Below are 20635 nucleotides of genomic sequence, written 5' to 3'. Positions count from 1 at the left end.
TTTTTTCCCCTTTAATTTCTTATGGGTGAAAAACAGCAGCAAGGGAGATCACCCATAGATGTTATTGACATTTATAACGAGGGCAGGGCAGCCAAGATTTGTGCGTCAAGACCGCCCGTTTAGAAATTGCTGATGGGAACATTTTACTCAACTGGATCAAAAAACCTCTCAAGTCCCAGGAGCTTCACAGACCATTTGTGCTGAGGTACAGAAGATCTTTAAATTCTGGTTACAGAACTACTTGAAAGTGTACACTAGTTTACTTCTGAAATACATTACATTTCTTTATCTTCCATGGGTTTAGAAGTCAGGAATTCGTGTGTTAGAACTGAATGACTTGTCTTTTTCTTGTTTGATTCTTCTGAACTATTTCCATAGAGACTTTGGCTTCATACAGTGGAATTGGTTCATCCAGCTGAGGCCTAAAATGGAACAGAACGTCAGACTGGTTTGCTGAGCATGCTCAGATCAATAGCAACATTCTAGGACTACTGCTATAGACTTTACTTTCACTATGTAAACTTTGCTCCTTAAACATAACGAATGTTTTACTGCTTTGCTTGGATAGGCAAAAGAATGAAAGGGCCCTAAAGCAAATAGGAATCAGAAGATAAATATATATCTTTCTAATGATGAGGAAAAGGTGGTGGTGGGAAAACTTCTGCTCTACAGCAATACTGTTAGCCCACATTAATAGGAAGGATCTTTCATTCTCACCTCATTATGGCTCTATCTAATAAGGCTGTCACTCTTCTTACAAAGGAATATCAGACAGAGCCATTGAATTTTACAGTCAACCCCATTTCTCAGTCAGACACACTGCTGAGCAGTCAGATATATGCTCTTCCTCCACCAAGAAAAGAATGCGCTGCCTCTGCTAAATTTTGCCATCAGCAAAATCAGAGATTTTACCAAGTTTCCCCAGGCTTAGCCTGCTACATTATAAACAGATCACAAACAGTTCTACATAAGCTATTTGAGGCATCCTTTCCTCAACATCCCAACTTAGATCTGCTATGCTGGCAAGAGATTTCTACTCAATAAAAATAAAAGCGATCATCTTTCTTACCTGAAAATACCGCTTGATAATTTCTCCATTATATCTTCTAAGATGCGTATCTACGAGCTCTGTCAAGGTAACAGCATATCTACAGATAATTCTTTCAACAGTTGGGTTTGCTGCTAAGAGCCCACTGTTCACATGAAACCAGCAGGATCGAGACAAAACAAAAATGAACTGTAACTCCGTTAGACCTGATCTACGCAAGGGTTGATGTATCAGAATAACCTTTCCTGGCTTGTAGAAATGAAAAAAAGAATTATTATAAAAAAGATAAAGCAAAGAGTTACAGTATGCAAATGCAGTCTACAGGAAGTAAAGTAAAGCACAGCACTAAGTAATGAGAATGGCAACTGCACACTTGTTGCACACTGAAGACAACTGACTTTGGTACTGATTAAACTACCCCTACCGTTCGTGCAGAAGTTTGAGACAAAAAAAAAAACTGCAACAGAACAAAGTTAGGAGTGCAGCAGAGCTTATAAATCCTTGGAGCAACATTGTACACCTTTAAAGGAATCTCCGTGCTAATGCATAACATTTGGAGCGATGCAACAGATGATTTTGTATTTAGTGCCCACATGAAACTCTGAAAAAATAATCTTCCTTTTTTCATCTTAAGAGCAACCTGGTTAACATTTGAAGCTCAAGGCATTTGAAAAAGATCACCTTGTGATTTCTTCAGGTAAGGCGTCAGTGCCATAGGGTCAAGAATTTCACAAGATACAGAGCTATCAAAAAGCAGACTTTTTCTTTGCAGCTTTTAAAGAAGTGGTGATGAAAGGTGCTGCAGTTATTAGGAGAGACAATAGAAGATGTGTTTTAGTCAGCTTACTTTAAGTTCAACAAAAGTACCAAAAGATAACACTATGTTTGATAACCTATATCCCATAAATAGATCCCTCAGTGTGCCTGCCCTTGCCTAATCTACTTTGCAGTTCAGTGGAGGAGGGGAGGACTTCTTCACAGTATAGTCAGTCCTTTGACAAGCCTAATGACTTAATCCTCACCTGCCTCTGCTGCTCTGCTAAGCTGCAAAAGTGATTCAGCAGATCTCAATCTGCAGTGCAGAACAGGGAGGGTCCTTAAAGCCACAACCATTCCAGGAAGCAACCCACTGAGCACTGCCCTGTCAGCAAAAAGCTCCAGGTCCACCTTCTTAAAGGCCACACGTTGGTAATGCAAATGAAGGCAGCACACCTCTGTCCACACCCACATCTTCCCTCAATTAAATGTTACGCACACAACACTGCAGATAACAGAGAGATTACGAAGCTGAAATATTTTAACATTTACAGTTAATCTGATTGCATTAACATTTACAGGTGATACATCTCAACACAACCAAAAATATACATATGTCCAAAATACTTCATGTACAATGTAAAAACTTGTAGGGCTTCACTTAATTGCCTCAAACAAAACCACTGTTTTTTCCAGAATGCATTTTTGCCTTTCACCATTACTTTTTACTTCCTATTTAGAAAGTATATAGAGACTAGCTTTAAATATTTTCAGTTACACTGAAGTTACACTGTACGTTGCTCTGTGCTGACCTTAAGCCTGAGGTCACAGGAGGGAACAGAAGATGATTTATTAGTTAATGTGTTACATTTCCATCCATTCCTTAGCAGTCACTACTCAAAACTATCATCAAAAGGATATAGAGATACTTCCCCTGCTCTATATTGGACAAGTTCCATATCTCCTCATTTAGAAAGGAGACTGTGGCTCCTTTAAGAAACAAGGAATGACTGTCTGGAGGATCCAGCTTAAACAGAATGAAGAAATGTGTTATTTAGTTACATTTTCCTGTACAAAAATAAAGATTAAATGGTTAATTTACATTTATGGTTATAAAACAAACAGACAATAGTTAATAGCCAAGCTATTAACTTATTACATTAGGGAAGGGAGCTCCAAAATTGTCACGAAGGAAAATATTAAAAAAAAAAAAAAAAAAAAAAGAGCATTACTAAACTGGAATGCTTTTCATTTTCTGGCCATGAAAATTGATGTCATTTAATAGAGGGTAGCCATTCAGCCACATACTGCAGTATAAACAAACCTGGTGATCGATACAGTCTCTTTACCTGAAGATTTCTCTCTGTTGTTATCCAGTTTCCCCCAACACCAAGAAGAGTGATGATATCATGCTTATGAGGCAATAACTGGGATTTTGAAGCTGATTCATCTTCAGCACTATATAATTTTACTGGAAAAATAGAAGGACATTCAAGCTCAGAAGAAAACAATCGTCATCAAAAATGAAATGCTTATCTTTTCCCATATGAAAAACATGCATCTTGGGGTTCTTTCAGTCTCATGACTTCAGATACAAAAGAGTTGCAATATATTCACCTGAACGCACACACTGCGTGACGGCTGCCTGCAACAGAACTAGAATTCAGTTCCGCTGTTGGCCTCGTGGGGCTATCAGAGACAGCAGAAGATTCAGGAAATTCAATACAATCTGCTTTCAAGATATTTCAGTGGGACTAAGTAGTTCTTTAATTACTGCAACCAGACTTCTCAGCTATTCCGACTGTTGTAGAAAGATGATCTCTAAGGTAGTGTAAGCAGTGATGTCACAGATGTACTTCTAAACACCACTTCTTTTCAGCTCTAAGTAAAGAAGAAGCATTTCAGACCAATTTACTGATCCCTAATATTTCGAGATACTTCCACTAGAGGTAATACAAGGATCTTTCTGAAGGAGGTCTGCTGAGTAAAGACACCTCCATAAAATTACATGGGATCAAGTGATGACAAGGTTTTGAGGTGATGTAACTTCCACATTTACTACTTGGAAATAAAACACTTGGTGCTACTCTGAGGACCATGTTCACATCAGTTACATACCTCCAGCATCTACAACAATATCCACTCCCAGGCCACCTGTTTCTTCCAAGCAGCTTTCTGCCACATCTATCTTTCCATTTGACACATCGATCACCCGAGCTAGACAAAGCAATACATTCAGCTGGTTACAAGAAAACCACAGAGCCACAGAGTTCAGATTCACAGCAGAATGAAGATCTCCCATTTTCTGTATTATGAGTAAGTTTGTAGCTAAGTCAGAAAGCCCAATCAATGTTCTTTTCATTTCCCAAAACAGGGAAAACCAAAATGAAAACATTGATTAAATTTAATTGAGAAGAAAAACTTCATTTACTTTTTTTTTTGTATAAACAGACTTCAATATTTCTTCCTAACATGCAATTTCATCTTCAACATCAGAAGTAAGTGCGTAAAACCCAATAAGCTCAGTCACTAATGAGCTGCTGACTTGACTTTTCTGATGACTGCAGCAAGATTTTTAATCTCATTATATCCATCTTCTTTTTAAAATAATGCTTAGCAGCATCACCCCCTATCTCATGGCATGGATAAGCTGATTAAAGGTATTACCTAATGCATTATTTTTAAAATAAGTGAACGGCCCTCTGGGTCATTAAATAAATATGCAGCTAGAAGTCTCTGCATCTCCTTTTGAGATATTCCTGATCTGAAAGTCACTAATTTTTCTCAGGTATGAACGACATCGTACTTACAGATGGATATGAAAAGAAATGAAGGCGCCAGGAACAAGGGCAGAGAAGTAGAAGTTTCTTCTATAGAAACTATAAAGGCCAAAGACTTCTTGACAAAATGACAATTGCAATAATGAAATTTAGAGGCTCATTTCCAAAGCACAATGAACTAAACTCAAATTTGCCAAGTGCACTTACTCACTAAAGGCTGCTGCATACCTTCTTGAATTTAAGCATGGGGACGAGGAATGAAAAGAAGAAAGATTGCAAGAAACTGATCATTCGGAAGAATATTAAGAAATACTCCTTTTCCCCCCTCTGTTCAAATACTAAGGTGTACTCAAATTTTATCACTTAGTATTTTTCATTGCAATCAAATTATCTGGCCAAAAACAACAGACATGGTCATAACTTCATAGTAATTTCATACCAACATTTCCTGTATTCAAATTAAAAACAAACAAACAAAAAACCCATAACTTTCCAATACTTGAAGGGAGCATATAAACAGGAGGGGCATGGCTGTTTATGAGGGTGGATAGTGATGGGACAAGGGGAATGGTTTTAACCTGAGACAGGGGAGGTTTAGGTTAGATGTTAGGAGGAAGTTTTTCACACAGAGGGTGGTGATGCACTGGAACAGGTTGCCCAAGGAGGCTGTGGATGCCCCATCCCTGGAGGCATTCAAGGCCAGGCTGGATGTGGCTCTGGGCAGCCTGGTCTAGCATTAGATGTGGAGGTTGGTTGCCCTGCATGTGGCAGTGGGGTTGGAGCTTCATGATCCTTGAGATCCCTTCCAACCCAAGCCATTCTATGATGAGCCTGTGTGGATTTACATATTTCTTACATAAATCTTTCATTTTCTAACATTAACTTATCACATTGTTTAATATTTTGTCTCTAGTCTGAAATGTGGGCATCAGCATACTTCCCCCCTTTGTACTGTAAAAGTATTTACTCCACAGATTACTGAAAAAAATACAAAATATAAAAAAATCTATACACACAAATCTGCAGGGTTCTAAAAGGAACAATGACATTCCCAACACAACACTTGGCAGCACCCTGCTGAAGATCATTAAGGTCAGACAGCAAAAAGTGCCTCTCTCCCTCCTGTTGTGCAAGAACCTCTGCACAGCACTTCATTTCCTGCTGCATTATCAGCACTCCAAAGCTACTACGGGAAGAGCTACAAGTTTGCTTGGTAGGCTAGAAATGAATCACTCTCCAGCAGTGCAGATGTGTGTGAACGTGCAGCCCCAGCATGCACATGCATTCTATGTTGGCTCTGTGCTTCCACTGCCAGTTTTGTTCTCAGGAGCCAGAAAGGAATTCAAATTGACAAGAACTCTGTTCTCTCAGTGTCTAAAGAACAGCTGTCTGGCTTATTTCATCGCTCTGCTAGCTTATGATTCTTGAGCCAGCAGGGAGAACATAGGGACAATAGGAAGTGCACCTGCATGTCAGCAATGCCTGGTTTTAACAAGTCACTCAGACCTAGAGCTGGGATTTGAGAACAGCTGTAATTCTCCACTCGGAAAGCCAAGACTGCAAATAGTTTTGCTAAGCAAAACAACAAAAGAGAAAGGAGTCGGAGTCAGAGACAATTGGCATTATCTTCTGAAATCACATCTCGTCTTAACTCTTATGTATTTTCACGTGACTGTAATTCATGCAGATGTAACTGACTCCATGGAACTACTCGTAAATCAAGACATTCTTACAACAGCCACCACTGCTTTTATGCATACTTCTTTGAATGACAAAAAAAACCCAAAAAATCGTGCATTTAAGAATTTAAACCTGTTGATTATACCGTATCAGACTCATCATTTTGAAGAGGAAGCATCAGAAACTAGTTTTAACCTCTTGTTCACTTTACATCAGACTTCATGGGCTGCAATTAATCTGGAATCTGTGTATCTAATGTAATGCTATCCTTTATTTTAGAACAGTCTGGATAAAGAAATATTCTACTCTCCTCAACTCCGCAGCACTGGAATACAAAAAGTTGATCAGAAAAGATGCTGGTAGCTTTTACTGAGGCTTTTCCCACATTTCAAGTAGCATTCTTAATTTGAAGGAGAAAAAGAGAAAACCTGAAGTATCAGGATAGAAATAGAAGTCATGGGTGAATGCAAGTATTTTCTTTAATGCAAAGCTCCTTTAGCAAACGAAAAGTCATAGAATCACAGAATGGCCTGGGTTGAAAAGGACCACAATGATCATCCAGTTTCAACCCCCCTGCTGTGTGCAGGGTCGCCAACCAGCAGACCAGGCTGCCCAGAGCCACATCCAGCCTGGCCTTGAATGCCTCCAGGGATGGGGCATCCACAGCCTCCTTGGGCAACTTGGTGCCCAAGTGCATTCAGTGATCCAGTGCATCACCACCCTCTGTGTGAAAAACTTCCTCCTAACATCTAACCTAAACCTCCCCTGTCTCAGTTTAAGACCATTCCCCCTTGTCCCATCACTATCCACTCTCATAAACAGCCAACAAAGCATTTGAGCATCCAACTACTGTAAAACATGCATCATTTTACAGCTGCAACAGTACTTGAAACAGCTGCCACACAGCTTGATAAAATGCTACTAGAAGAAATTGGAGTCTGATTAAGAATTGATCTCAAGCACGTAATTATATGTGAACTCTGGTTCGGGTACATAGATTACAGCCTGTGATACTTGTGATCATAATGCTTTCTTCTTGTTCACAAGCAACAATTTTATCAAGTGAAAAGGTTTTTGAGCGGCTAGGCCAAAAGTCAGCACTAAAGTCAGCACTACGTGAGATGGAAAGTACTCAGAGAGTCATCACCATAATGATGAATAATGGAGAATTAAAAATTAAATTAAAAATAAAAATTCCATTAAGTACTGAAAGAGAATTTAAATATGTATAGAGTACAAAATAAGTTTTAAAACTATTTAATTAAACTATTTATAAACCTGTGTTTCAGTTTTCAAGCTATTGAAATAAGCCTCCAGAGTAAAAGAATTTCAGGAAGTCCTCCTTATGCTTAAACTTCAGTTCTGAAGAACACAACTTACCCACAGCAGGTCTAAGCCTCTCCAGGTACTGCTTATCTTCAAGACTGTAGGCAGTAGATATTACTTTAGCTCCTCTATGCTGTGCTAACTGAATAGCTATCGTACCAAATGGCTGGAGAAAAAACAAACAACAACAAACAACAAAGAAGCAGATAGGCTTATTTACAGCAAGAATTTAAGAAAAGTTATATTGCAAGGACAGTCAGGAGAAGTCAGAAGAATATCTAAAAGTGAATTAACATCTTGAATAAAATCTGAATATTCACAGACCTGCCTTCAGTTTCAAGTGAAGCCAAAGAGTCTTCTTCCTTGACTGGAAAGCTATGAATACATTTAGGAGCTAACTAGGTCTCCTCCTCAACAAAATAGCTGAAAAATGTAAGTACTGTAGCTGCAATTGTAACTTCTAGCTTTGCACTCGCTTGATTGTTGAAGGAACCAAGAAAACAGCTCCATCTGCATTTACATTAACAAATTTCGGCTTTGGCAAGCTCCACATCCTCATCAGCAGTAAGGATTGCAGAAATGCAAATGAAATTATTTATATCTAAAGAAAGTTAAAAAGCATTGGTGGGATAGGAATGAAAACTTAAGGCACTTTCCCCCAATTTCACCTGAAGGCTTAGCGTAAAACTATGTCAAAGTAAAACAGCAGAAAAGAACTACCTCCTCACTGCCAACACAACATGCAAAGATTATATTCTTGACTCAGCATCTCATGTGGGAGGGCCCTTCCACTAACCCATCAAGCTCAGGGCACCGACAGGACAAGAATAGAGTTTGATAAGCTCAGTATGCTGTAAAAAATCCAATGTTTCTGGTGATAAGACAGTTGCTATGGCAGAGGCCATCCCTACTGAAACTGTTTTATTATGACACAGTTGTTACCTACACTGGCTCCGTCCATGACAAGGACACTTTTTCCAGGAGAGACTTGTGAAAGGTAGTGTAAAGCTGTGTATGCTCGGACACCATCACGAACAGTTGCCGCTGCTTCCACCCAGCAAACTTTTTCTGGTTTATGAACTAAATGACAGAAAGAAAAATAAAATCAGACACAGAAAAAGAGAAAAGCAACAAATTCCCAACGTTTCACTCGAGATGGTAAGAGTGTTTTCCAGTTTTATCCACATGCTTAAACACGTAGAGAGGTAGAACTAGTGAACAGCTTTGTAAACTAGAAACCCCAAGTTCGAGCATCATTTTTAATGTAGGCAATTTATATGAGTTAGCAGAAAGCTTGACAATAAGTGAGAAAATCACCACAGACCAGCCAAAAGTCTGGCATAGAACTGCACAGGCAAGCATCATCCTTTTGAGGCACCAGAAAGGAAGATTTGAAAAGCCTGGTCTACCTCTACAAGCTCTTTAGAACTGACAGTTACGTCTGAACCAGAGGAGCTATGTAACAACATCAGCAATGCAATCTCCTGAGAACATTTATCCACATGCAGGAAAAAAATTCTAGGAATTATCATCAGCACCAACTCTCTTGTGCCAGTTACTACCTAGCACAAAGTAAAGCACTGACAGCTAAAAAAGGGGAGGAAAAAAACAGAAAAGAAGAAAAAGGCAAACATTTTCAGCCTATAGCAATTGCAAATAGTTATAAGACAGCAAAGATCTCTGTATTTGGACTTTTAAGTATTAGAAGGAACAAAGCTTTTGCATCCCCATGAGTCCATAGTTTCCTGTGCAAAAACTGCCAAAGTCAGTCAGAAAGACTTTTTTCCCAAGCAAGTTCACATAAACAAGTATTGTTTATCCCATGCATATTAAAAAAAAAAACAACCATGGAATTGATCTTTTATCACATTTTAAACAGTAAAATAAGGATTTAGTATTGACACAAACAAACTTAAAGGAGTCCCCTTCTAACTGTAGAAACTGAGATCACAGATAGTCATAAAAATACAACAGAAACAAAGTTGAACAAGACCAGCTTACTCAAAGTAACACAACAAGTGGTTGGGAGAAGCACAGAGATTCCTCAATTCAGTGTTCCATACATAAAGACACTCAATGCCCAAGAAGTGGGAACTGGAAAGTCACAGCAGTTGAAAAGAACATTTCAATATAGGGTTTTCCAGGATCCTCAATCCCTAAAAATTCCTTTCTCCAATTTATAGCCTCCTAATTTTATCCCATCTGTTAACATAATCACAACGATGATTATCATCGTTCAATCATGACGATCCTGGATTGGATCAAACTGAGGAAAAAATGCAAATTTTTTTTACTTAATTCTTTTTGATAGGTGAGGCGTGGAAAAGGAGGAAAGTAAAAGTCAAGCAATGGGAAGGGAATTTAGAAGGAAATAAAAAAAGATGAGTCTGCTTGAATGGCTTAGGCAAACATTAACCCATTAAATGATAACAGGAAAGAAAAAGATTCTGAAAGTACATGGTGTTCAATGCTTTTATGAATAGGTAGACAGGATGCCTGAATGCTGCTAGAAAATGTATTTAGAAGTTGAAATTACTTAGCTCCCTATTAGAAAAGCCAAACTGAATGCCAAAAGTACAGTAAGATATATTAGCAAAACATATAAACGACATACCCAAATAATGCTCATGAACTAGAACAACTTCACAAAGACCAGACTCTTCAGAATCCAGGGGCAAAATTCCTGGGGAAAAGAAGAGTAAACATATTTAATTTCAAACAGACATACACTATAACCAAAATGAGCTGCCAGAGAGATGGTGGAGTCACCGACCCCAGAGGTGTTCAAGGAACATTTGGACTTTGTGTTGGGGGACATGGTTTAGTGAGAGCTATTGGTGATCAGTGGATGGTTGGACTGTGTGATCCTGTGGGTCTTTTCCAACCTTGGTGATTCTATGATTCAAAACAAGCTCCTAATGAAACTGTCCGTTCCACTTGGGCTGTGGTTCTATTATTCTCTTTTCAGACTTACAGTAGTTTAAGAAAACTTGGTAAGGTAAGAGCCTGTAACCTCAATAGGGAAGAGAGCACAAGACTGTTTCAGAGGTACTCCAAACAGCACTTTGAGGTCAGGGAGATAAAGAATTGGGACATAATGCTTTTTGCTACAAGCACTGCTAATTTTTGTCAGGTCATGTTTGAACACACTTCGCATTCCTCTCTGATTAGTGCTCTGCTTTCTGCTTTGGGCCATGGCTAACAGGAAAGAAAATCAGGCCCTCATATTGCAGACCAAGCAACACTACGGCTACAGTCACCAGGATGGAAGACCAGAGGTAAGGATGCCATTGGCAAGAGCAATTAAAAAAAAAAAAAAAAAGGGACAGAAAGGAGCAGAGGAAGAACAATCAAGAATAAGTGACAATAAGTTTTAAAAGTTAGAATGCAGAAGAGGAATCAAAGGTAAAAAACACCTGAAGATGGCAGAAAGCAAACACAGAATGGACAAGAAGAAGAGTTACGACAAACTTTCGGCCAAAAAAGAAGGTGCATAAGCAATAGTTTCTGGCAGCCAATCAGTCTTCTGAAGTTGTGTGTCCTTTTTCCTTGGTAAGATGCTTAATACTGCCCCCTTTATCCCCCATTCAAATCTTACGCTTCATTTAGATCAAAACAAGGGCTTCATCACATAATCCTCAGCACACCTGGCTGATATTTCCACCAAACTGTCATAACTTCCACTAAAAAATGATGGGCTCAGGATTCATTTTCAAATCTCTCAAAGTTTTTTGTTTGTTCTTTAATAGAACGACAATAAAGTGCCTAGAAGATCGCTTCAGGAGCTAGTAATAATGCAAGAAGGGCAAGAATCTCAGAACACACTTTCTTTGCAACATTACTATCAATTCCATTTTACTTTTACAACTTAGTTATCCCCTGTTTAAAGCAATATACAGAATGCTAACATCTATGAACAACATTCCTAAGAAATCCCTCCTCTATCCTAAAGCACTTAGATTTTGATGATTAATACAATATCGTATTTTAAATGTTAACAAGGATATCCTTATAGTAAATTAAAATAGCCTTGGCACCTTGAACAGTTTGCATTCTAAACCTCAAAATAGGAAATGCAAACCAAATAATACATGAAGACGTTCCTTTTCTCAAGAGATGCAAAAGATCTGGTACAAATGTGCTGAAGTGTTAGAAGATAATGTATGTTGCAGCCTCCAAGACACATCACTGTCCACTCACACTGATTCCAGCGTCTCTAAAACCGTGCACAAAAATATGACCCTTACACTGAGCAAAGAGATATGGCTTCTTAAATAACTGCACCCTTAACTCAACATCCGTCAATAATGCTTCCAGAAGCTCCAACATCAAGTAGAGACCTAAAGGTTATGCATGCTATACACACCAAGCATTTGACACAAGTACAAAGTCAGATTTTTCTCCTTATTTGTCAGAAATACTCAACACAGTGTAGGGCTTTCATGCCTTTATTTATTCATTCAGTAACGAGGCATGTAGAACTGCCACTCAAATTGCTAACCATCATAATATTTAAACAGATATATACTGTATTTAGGTTCATGTCTGCAAGTAGTTACAGCTGATGTAGCTCTGTTTTCTCCTGTGCTTGTTTTAATGACTAGCAAGGCATAATTAATTTCTAAAAAGGTTCTGAGAGGAAAAAAAACAACAACAACACAACTAACTTTGACAAGTCAATAATGAATCTCAAAACGGTTGGTCTGAGTTCTCTCTGTTTATTGGAACCAAGCATAAGGCTATGAAAAAAGAATACATTATATAGATAAATAATCTTATCTGGAAGTTCAAAGAAGGATTAAAAAACCTTCAAAACAGAGAAACACTTGCTATGATTTTAGGTACAGATTAAAGATGTAACATACCAGGTAGTTGCAGTGAACACAGTATGATTTCCACACAAAAGAGTAGATTTATAAATAAAGCCAATCTCACCACATTATTTCTCATGAACTCAGAAGCACATAGCGGGACTGTAGTTCTTGACAGTAGGACAGGCTTTTTCATGCAATTTAGATAAAGATACGTTTCTGACAACTTGGGACAGTTTGATGTTATTAAATACAGACATAACCAAACCATTTGGTGGTAGCTATATTCTTTTTTTCAAATCTGTTCATTTATTAATTAAAAATAAGCTCTCAACAATAACTGGGAAGCACAGTTGTTAGAAAAAAGATTTACTGTAGGAAAAGATATTTCACTCCTGTGTTTCATCTTTACAGCATCTATATTGGATACATAAGGATGAACAACTGTTTGATAAGCAATGCTGCGAGATTGTGTTTAAAAACAAAGAAGAGGGCTTCTTTTTTTCAGAGCTAAAAATATTTAATGCTGTTTTTCTTTGCCTTCCCCTTTCCAGAACTGTAATTTCGATTCTTCTGTAGCTGCATTTGCAAACATTCAGTATTGAAATATAAAAAAAAAAACCCAACACAGTCAACTTGGATAAACACATAAATCAGACAAAATGAATCTGCTTTTCTCACAAACCCAGAATAGATTCCATAACCGATTCCATTCCCTTACAGTCAGGCTGACACTGAAGCAGCTCAAATGCTTCAAATCACTTTTCCGTATTTGAATAAGAATGAAATTAAGTCTTATTTCACAAAATAAATAAATAAATAAATAAATAAATAAATAAATAAAATACCCACAGAAACAAACAAAAACCTTAACACCTTCCCACAGTCACTTAGACCGTCACTCGTGTCGCTTGGCTTTCTCAGACACACAGATTGGTTTTCTGGGGTGTTTTTTCCTTAATTACTTACTGAAACTGCATTCTTTCAGCTACCACAAAAGGTGATGGAAACAAATATTTTAGAACATTCAACAGATGCAGCATGTGAGTCAGATTTTTAACCAAATGAGCAATGCTGTTCACAATAATGATACTACTCATAGTTCAAAGTAATTTGTGTTACAAGACTTGAAAATGCTTTGCCATAATTGTGCTGCTTTAACATTGGCAAGCCATTTCTGCATCCCATAATTGGAATGCTATTTCCAACCTTTTAGAATTAGACTTTCTATGGTAAATTAATAATAATAATAATAATCCAAAATTCTGCTAAATCTGAAGCCAATTATAAGAAAGCTCTGCCAAAGTTCTAACAGGAAAAGCCCCAATCGCCTCCCATGTGATTGACTTGGAAGTCCATTCTCAACAGCAAAAAACCAAACCACAAAAGTACAGTGACTACCACTTGCCCATCTGATGGGCTTTTCTGATAACAATATGTTAGCCACCTCCTAGAGGGCTCAGAAAACAGAGGCTCCATCTTAAGCAAAGGAAGTGAGGAAAAAATCCACTTTCATGAGCTGCAATAAGTATTTTAATGTACAGTAAAAACAAAGACTCTAAAAAATAAGCAACTTGAATTAGCGTTTCTATTCAAATGTTAGCAAAACACCTGAGAACGTGCATTACTTTTGTTAGCTCAGAAAATCCAGAAGAACTACTGAACCTACCTGTATATTCAAATTAGAACCGCTCATGACTTTTTTACCTAACCAGGAACTCATTGTGGTGAGCGGTGTGTGCCAGCAGTAGATGCTGATTTTTACAAGTGTGGCATACATACAGGTTCTTGTTCATCAATGGAGAGAACACATTGCTAATGGTGGCAACTATGTCAAAAAAGCGCTTTGGAGCTGACAGTTTGTTCTGTCCAATGGTGTTATTGTGCTCTTTGTGTCTGTAGTTTCAGTGGAAATAAATAGGCAGCATTACTTTTGGAGAAACCTACATACAGCAGGGTAGTGTTATAAAAACTAATCACTGTCTATCCATTCAGACGTTGCCTCTACAACACTCACCCCGCATGGCTAACCGGCACATATATTTTATATACATGAATATGCATGCTCGCTGTATATTCTTCAAGATTCAGTGGATGTAGCAGGACTACTACAGATCACGTTAGCTGGAGACCTGAACTTCTGCCTCTAATAACCAAAAACCATCCCTAAGAGAACACTTTCAGATTAAAGTCTTCATTTACAGGAGCTGATTCATGTGATGGCAGTTAGAACTTTGAAAATACACGTTCAGTTGTAGCTTTAGCAATGACTATAACCTCAGCCATTCATTATAAAATGATTATTAATTGTATGAGTTGATAAAGCAAACGTGTTGACTTACCTGCTACTTCATCATCAGGCTGAAAGAAGGACACCTTTCTCCCAACTCACGAAGAATATATGAACAGAAGGAAGAAAGTACCAGCATAAATATTTACAGCTGAAATTAAGCACACATTTGACAGCATTGCTTATCGCTAGCACACACAATTAAAGATACCCTAATGCTAGTGAGGAGTGCACCTTTTGTATTGAATATGCACACACTGAAAATGAACCTTTCTTTGGCAGCCCATTCCCAGTTAGATGCAAGCAGACACACACATTTGAAAGATGCAGTCTTTAAACTACACATCAAAGATGGATATGCAAATGAATCACTGCTGAAGTTCCTGAATGCCTTCACTACTCCAACAAATACTTTTTACTAATTACTTAAAGGTTGCTGCAGCATGCACAGTTAAGACACTAAGATCTCAATATATTTTCTCTAGAAAGCTGCAGTGCATTTTTTTTTTTAAATGCTCCAAACAGATATGAAGCACTACAGTTTGGTTCCATTACTTTCTGTTCAGTACCGTTACTGATCTAAGGAAAGTCTAATCAACGAGACAAACAGTAGATCCTGTTATTAAAGATGTGTACTGTGCAAACACTATTTCTTTATCCTGGATTAACAAGCTTTAATTCTTGCTCCGTACTCTCACAAGGAGACTGTACTACTTACCTTCCAATACAACTCCAGAAATTTCTCGACCAACAGGCAGAAGCTCCTTTTCCAATTTCACTTCTGACAGGAGCTAAATGAAAATACTGGTTTAATTTTCTCACCACAGCTCAAGATTTGCATGTTTGTTATGATATTAAAGTGTTTAAGATTTGAAATAGGAAAACTGGGCCACTACCAAAACATTATTAGGGTTAAAAAGCAACAACAAAAAAAGAAGCACACACATTCCTCATTTAATATTAAAAACTTTATTTCTGCATTTAAATTTAGAAGTGTATAAAGGAAAAGAAATAAAAATGGAGCCATCAGCTGACAAGCCAAACTGGGACTTAAAGTCAGTATGCAGGGGATGATAAAAGGGTTTTACTTTAAGAACTCAAATGAAAACTGTGATCTTTCTCCATAAATTAGTAAACAAATTCAGGTGCCTTTTACTTAAAGAGACGTATAAGAACACCACATCAATCCCGCCCCTTGTTTCTCAGCAGTAAAGCCATATCCTCAGATGGCACGCATGGAATTGTGCCAGTTACCAGCTAAGGCATGGGCTTAGAACTCCAATGGAAACTGTAAACACTTCTGGCTTTTACAAAAAAAAGTAAGCAAATACCTTTGTGTCTATCCAGCTCAGCGCACAGGCTCTAACTTGTACTTTCACATCATGGTCTCCTGTAGGAGGAAGGTTTTCCTAGGACAAACAAACATATATCATACAATGTAACATGAATGTGCCAGCAGAATCCTTCTCAAGCTCTTAAAAACACTTTGCCACAGTCCTGACTAGGAAACAGACTGGAACGAGAACAATAATTTGTTTTCCATAGAAAAGAAACTGATACCACACTGGATTTACAACAGCATTTCAAGAACATGTATAATACTGTTACAAACTGACAACAAGATCTTTCTAAATCTCCATTGGTAATGAAGCTTTTTTTTTTTTTCCTTTTTCTCCCTTGCAAGTTAAGTATCAGATTCTTACCCCAAACCATTTTAATATGTAGTTACCTGTCTAGCAAATACAAAGAGGCAGACTTATAATCTTAAAACTAGGCTGTGGGAGTGGTGGAGAATTTTATGATAATTTTGACATGTGTCTGAGATAGTGGGCAATCATATTGAGGTAAATGTTCAAGTAGTCCCAATGATGTCAATGAAACTGCACCAATAAGGATTGGTGTTGTGTCCCACAAATGATGGGCATCTAATATACAAGAAGGTCTAAAAAAACCGCATTGATTATCCCAACTTTTGGTTTTGGTAGAGAGATCTGCACCGATCTTAAGCAGTTGAGTAGTGCTAATTTAAATCATTTAATTAGATACACTGAGTTCTGAGCTGCTGACTTTGTGCAGTTTTTAAAAAGCGACGTAAATTACTGAAGGCAAAATCATCTATTTCTATCACAGACTGCAGTCTGTGATGTAAACTTCTGTTGGAACTGAAAGCAAAACACGTACCAGAAAGCTGTTACAGCTTTGTTTCTACAGGACGTCTTTCTAAACGTTTAAGCTTCCCTTTATTTATTTTTAAAAATCATTCCCATCAAACAGCTGCTGCCCTTCTCCAAGGCTTAGCAAGGTGAAGGGGAACTTCAGGAAGAGGAGTATTGAGCTGCACTTTCTCCTTACCACCGCTCAGTTAAACACATGGTGTTCATTTGAAGTTGGAAAGGATTTTGCCGGTGAGACTGACCTCCTTCTCCTCAAACAAACCAAAGTGGGTTCTCATTCTTTGTTCCACAAAACAGCCAAGCCATTAGACTGCTGAACTACATGAGTACTGCATTTCTGATTAAAAAAAAAAAACAAAAAAATAAAAACAACACAAAACCTCAACACTTAGAATCTAAGGGATTTACGTAATTTATGTAAATTCAAGATCACATTTTCTTTTGGATGCATTGTATCTATGGTGCATTTAGGTCAGTGAACCAAAGTACTGTTACAATGCACAGAGTAAAATTGCTTTTCTTTAGGAAAAGATCACAAGAATGCAAACCTTGGGAACAAGAAGAGACAATGAAATGTTTGTGCTGTTAACTTGTTAATGACTTCGTAACTTAAACATGTCAATATTACAATTTGACCAAGCACCATTTAGGGTACTTTGCTATGTAAATTCTTCATCTAAACAACTGTCTTCTCATTACCCAGCTGCTGTTTCATTAACATTTCCTCAGTCAACTGGTTTTCCTTCTTATTTTTTCCAAAATTTATTTCTATTTGGGATCAGGATTCCACAGCACTGTTCATGGTACAAATATCTGCAGAATTAGCTCCTATCTGAAGAGCTTAAAATAAGCAAGCGGACAGAAAACTAATATATATGGGATTGCAGTCTAAAGATTTAATTTAGCTTGCTTATGGCTATACCACAGCTGATGGGTTTGCCTGTTGGCAGCATCTACGTCTACTCCCTTCCCTCTTCAGTGTTGGAGCCAGTAATCACGAAGCCACCACATAGATGTAAACTAATCTGTAAAAATTAGTAGTTCTCAGCTGGGTAAGTAAGCTGATACGTCACCTTATAACTGCATAACTCTTGGAGTTATGAAGTTATGAAGTCTTCTTAAAAAGAAGAGACAAAAGATGTGTTGCTGAGAGGTGAAAAAACCTTTTCAGCTAAAGCACTATTTAATGATCAGTGTAAGTGGATTTAAGATTGCTCACTGAATATGCATCTTGTTATATCATAATCAGCCATCTTATTGCATGCTTCTCTTCCAGCAACTCATTAAACATGCTTCGTTACTGTGAATTTACATCTACTCAAGCAAGATTCTTATCAGAACTACGTTGTTTCATTTTGACATATGGCTCATAGGTATACTTAGCTATCTATGTGACATAAATATACATGGGTATCTGTAGCAATTTATTTTGTGCCTGTAAGAGATTCATTTAAAAAACATGGGTTCACATCCTCAAAACCACGTAAGCATTTTTCTACAAACATTCATACTGCATCAATATACATGTGCCAGAATCCTGTTTTAGTCTTACGCCACCAACTTCCATGTATACTTATTCAATTAATACTTACATCAAACTGACAAAGACTGGTCAGCACAGTAGTTTCAACTAGATCTGACAGACAAGTAGTAGTCTCCTTGCTCTTTCAAGTTGCAGGAAGATAGGTTAGCTAGACAGAGGAGACCTACCAACGCTTCTAAGAGAAAGGCTGCACTGTGATTTCAGTCCCCGGAAAGAGCAAAGAACTTACGAGAAAGAAAATTAACAGCAGAGACACTTTGAACATGGTAAATTTCTCAAGCTACATTTCTACTTTTTCAGTTACCAGAAAATCTACTCAAGAGAAGGGAGCATAAAATAAACGAACTCCAGCTTTGCAGCAAGGCAAAAAAGCTGTTTTTAAACGCAGACAGCAAACTGCAAGCAGAAATGTAGCACAGCCCTTGCTAAGTGCTGCATCATGATGGTAAAATGCTTATCTCCTACCTTTATTTACCTGCCTGCTTGCTCAAGGATAACACCAGTTATTTTTTTAAGTTTCACTCCCTTCTTCCACTGAATGATTAATTGTGCTGTTATGATTAGAACTCACTCTTTCCTGGAAAATAAAGGTCATTTCCTCTCCGGATGAATTCTGCTGACAATACAAGGCCTTCATGGTGACCTGGAAAAAAGACACAGTAACTGTAATCATGCAGTAAGTACAGAGAAAATAAGCCACTAAAGCTTTACATTAATTTCCAACCAGAATAGCAATTGTTTGCAAGCAACAGAGACACAATGAGTCTCTCAAATAAATTTTAAAACAGATAAAGAGATAAAGCTTGATAGAATCACAGAACCATAGAATGGCTTGAGTTGGGTTGGAAGGGGCCACAAAGCCCACGCCGCCCCAACCCCTGCTGTGGGCAGAGCTGCCCCCCAGCAGCTCAGGCTGCCCAGAGCCCCATCCAACCCCCATCTCAAGCGCCTTGAGGGATGGGGCACCACAGCTTCTCTGGGCAGCTGTGCCAGTGCCTCAGCTGTTACCTACAACGCATTACATCAGTGTTGTTGACAACAGTGTAGCAACTGCTGGGGACTGAGATGCGCTGCATAAGGCAATGGATGATGTGTTAGCCCAGCAGTGGATGGGGAGCATGTCACCCAGCTGAAAGGCACGCAGTTAGAGCAACTCAGATAAAGACAGCACAAAGGGAAATAAAACTGCTGCAGGAACACCAGGAACCTCACACACAACAAGAATCACAACTCAGGTTTTAGCTCTCCTCTCTGATATACACTGCTCGCGATGAAGAAGAATCTTTTTGAAAACAGGTTTCTTCAAGTTCCGAGGGGAAGGAGAGCACAGACAGAGGGGGAGCCAGCCCGGCCTCACGCTGGCACCCATCAAGCGGCCCCATCACAGCCATTTCTGTAGCGCAGAGCAACGCGGCTGCCGCGCCAACGCCCGCTCACAACCCGCAGCCGCACCACCGAGCGCCCTTCTCCGGGTACCGCCTGCCCCTCGGGCCGCCAAACGCCCCTGCTATCTCCCTCGGTATTTCTGCACGCGGCAGTCCCCTACACAGAGCCGGAGCCCGACCCGGGGTCGGCAGCCCCACCCGAGGCTCAGGGCCTAAGTACACGGCCGCGCCCGACAGCTCGGGCCCCGCGCCCGGCCGTTGCCATGACGAACCGTTGCTTCCGCCGCGCTCCCACCTCAGCGCCCTTCGGAGAGCGCGGGTCACGCCCTCACGCTCCACCCCACCGAAGCAAGCAGGTTCGCGATTGGGCGCTCGGCGTGAAAGCGGAAACGGGATTGGCTAGGCGCACCATCACTCACCTCTGGCGGGGAGAAGGCGTGAGCCGCAGCGCCCTGCGCGACCCAGCCAGCAGCAAGGAGAATGAAGAGGCGCTGAGTTAATTCCGCAACACAAAGCCGCGCCTCCTCGCGGCCGCGGCCCCGCCCCTCTCCCCGCCTTTTGGGCGCGTCCCACTGGAGCCGTGGGGGAAACGGGCTCGGCCACCCTCGCCCCCGTCTCCCCTCGCCGCGCGCTGACCCCCTGGGCGCGAGAGCGAACCCGATTGGCCGGCGGAGGCGGAGTCCCCGCGGAGTTCGCAGCCTCTGATTGGCGGCGATCTCCTGCCCGTCACGGGGCTGAGCGGCGGGCCGCGGCCTCGCGTCACTACGGCGGCTGGGAGGGCGAGCGTGGTGCGGGCTCCTCCCCTCGCCGCCCGCCAGACGGCGGCTGAGGAGGCAGCGGGA

At 39.6% G+C, this 20635-nt stretch overlaps 1 protein-coding gene across 1 annotated transcript; it reads right to left on the bottom strand.

The window, feature by feature from the left end:
* Positions 1-322: 322 nt before the first annotated feature.
* On the bottom strand, positions 323-19045 carry CRYZL1 (crystallin zeta like 1; the record flags this gene model as incomplete). The annotated part of the gene is made up of 12 exons (XM_079538073.1): positions 323-422; positions 1070-1106; positions 2702-2831; positions 3154-3275; positions 3923-4021; positions 7645-7756; positions 8537-8670; positions 10205-10273; positions 14744-14788; positions 15410-15482; positions 16023-16100; positions 18980-19045. The coding sequence occupies 12 exons, from the start codon at positions 19043-19045 to the stop codon at positions 323-325; spliced, it is 1065 nt and encodes a 354-aa protein (XP_079394199.1).
* Positions 19046-20635: the final 1590 nt, after the last annotated feature.

Source organism: Tetrao urogallus (assembly GCF_951394365.1).
Source record: "Tetrao urogallus genome assembly, chromosome: 1".
Lineage (NCBI taxonomy): Eukaryota > Metazoa > Chordata > Aves > Galliformes > Phasianidae > Tetrao > Tetrao urogallus.
This window is presented reverse-complemented; position numbering and strand designations above follow the sequence as displayed.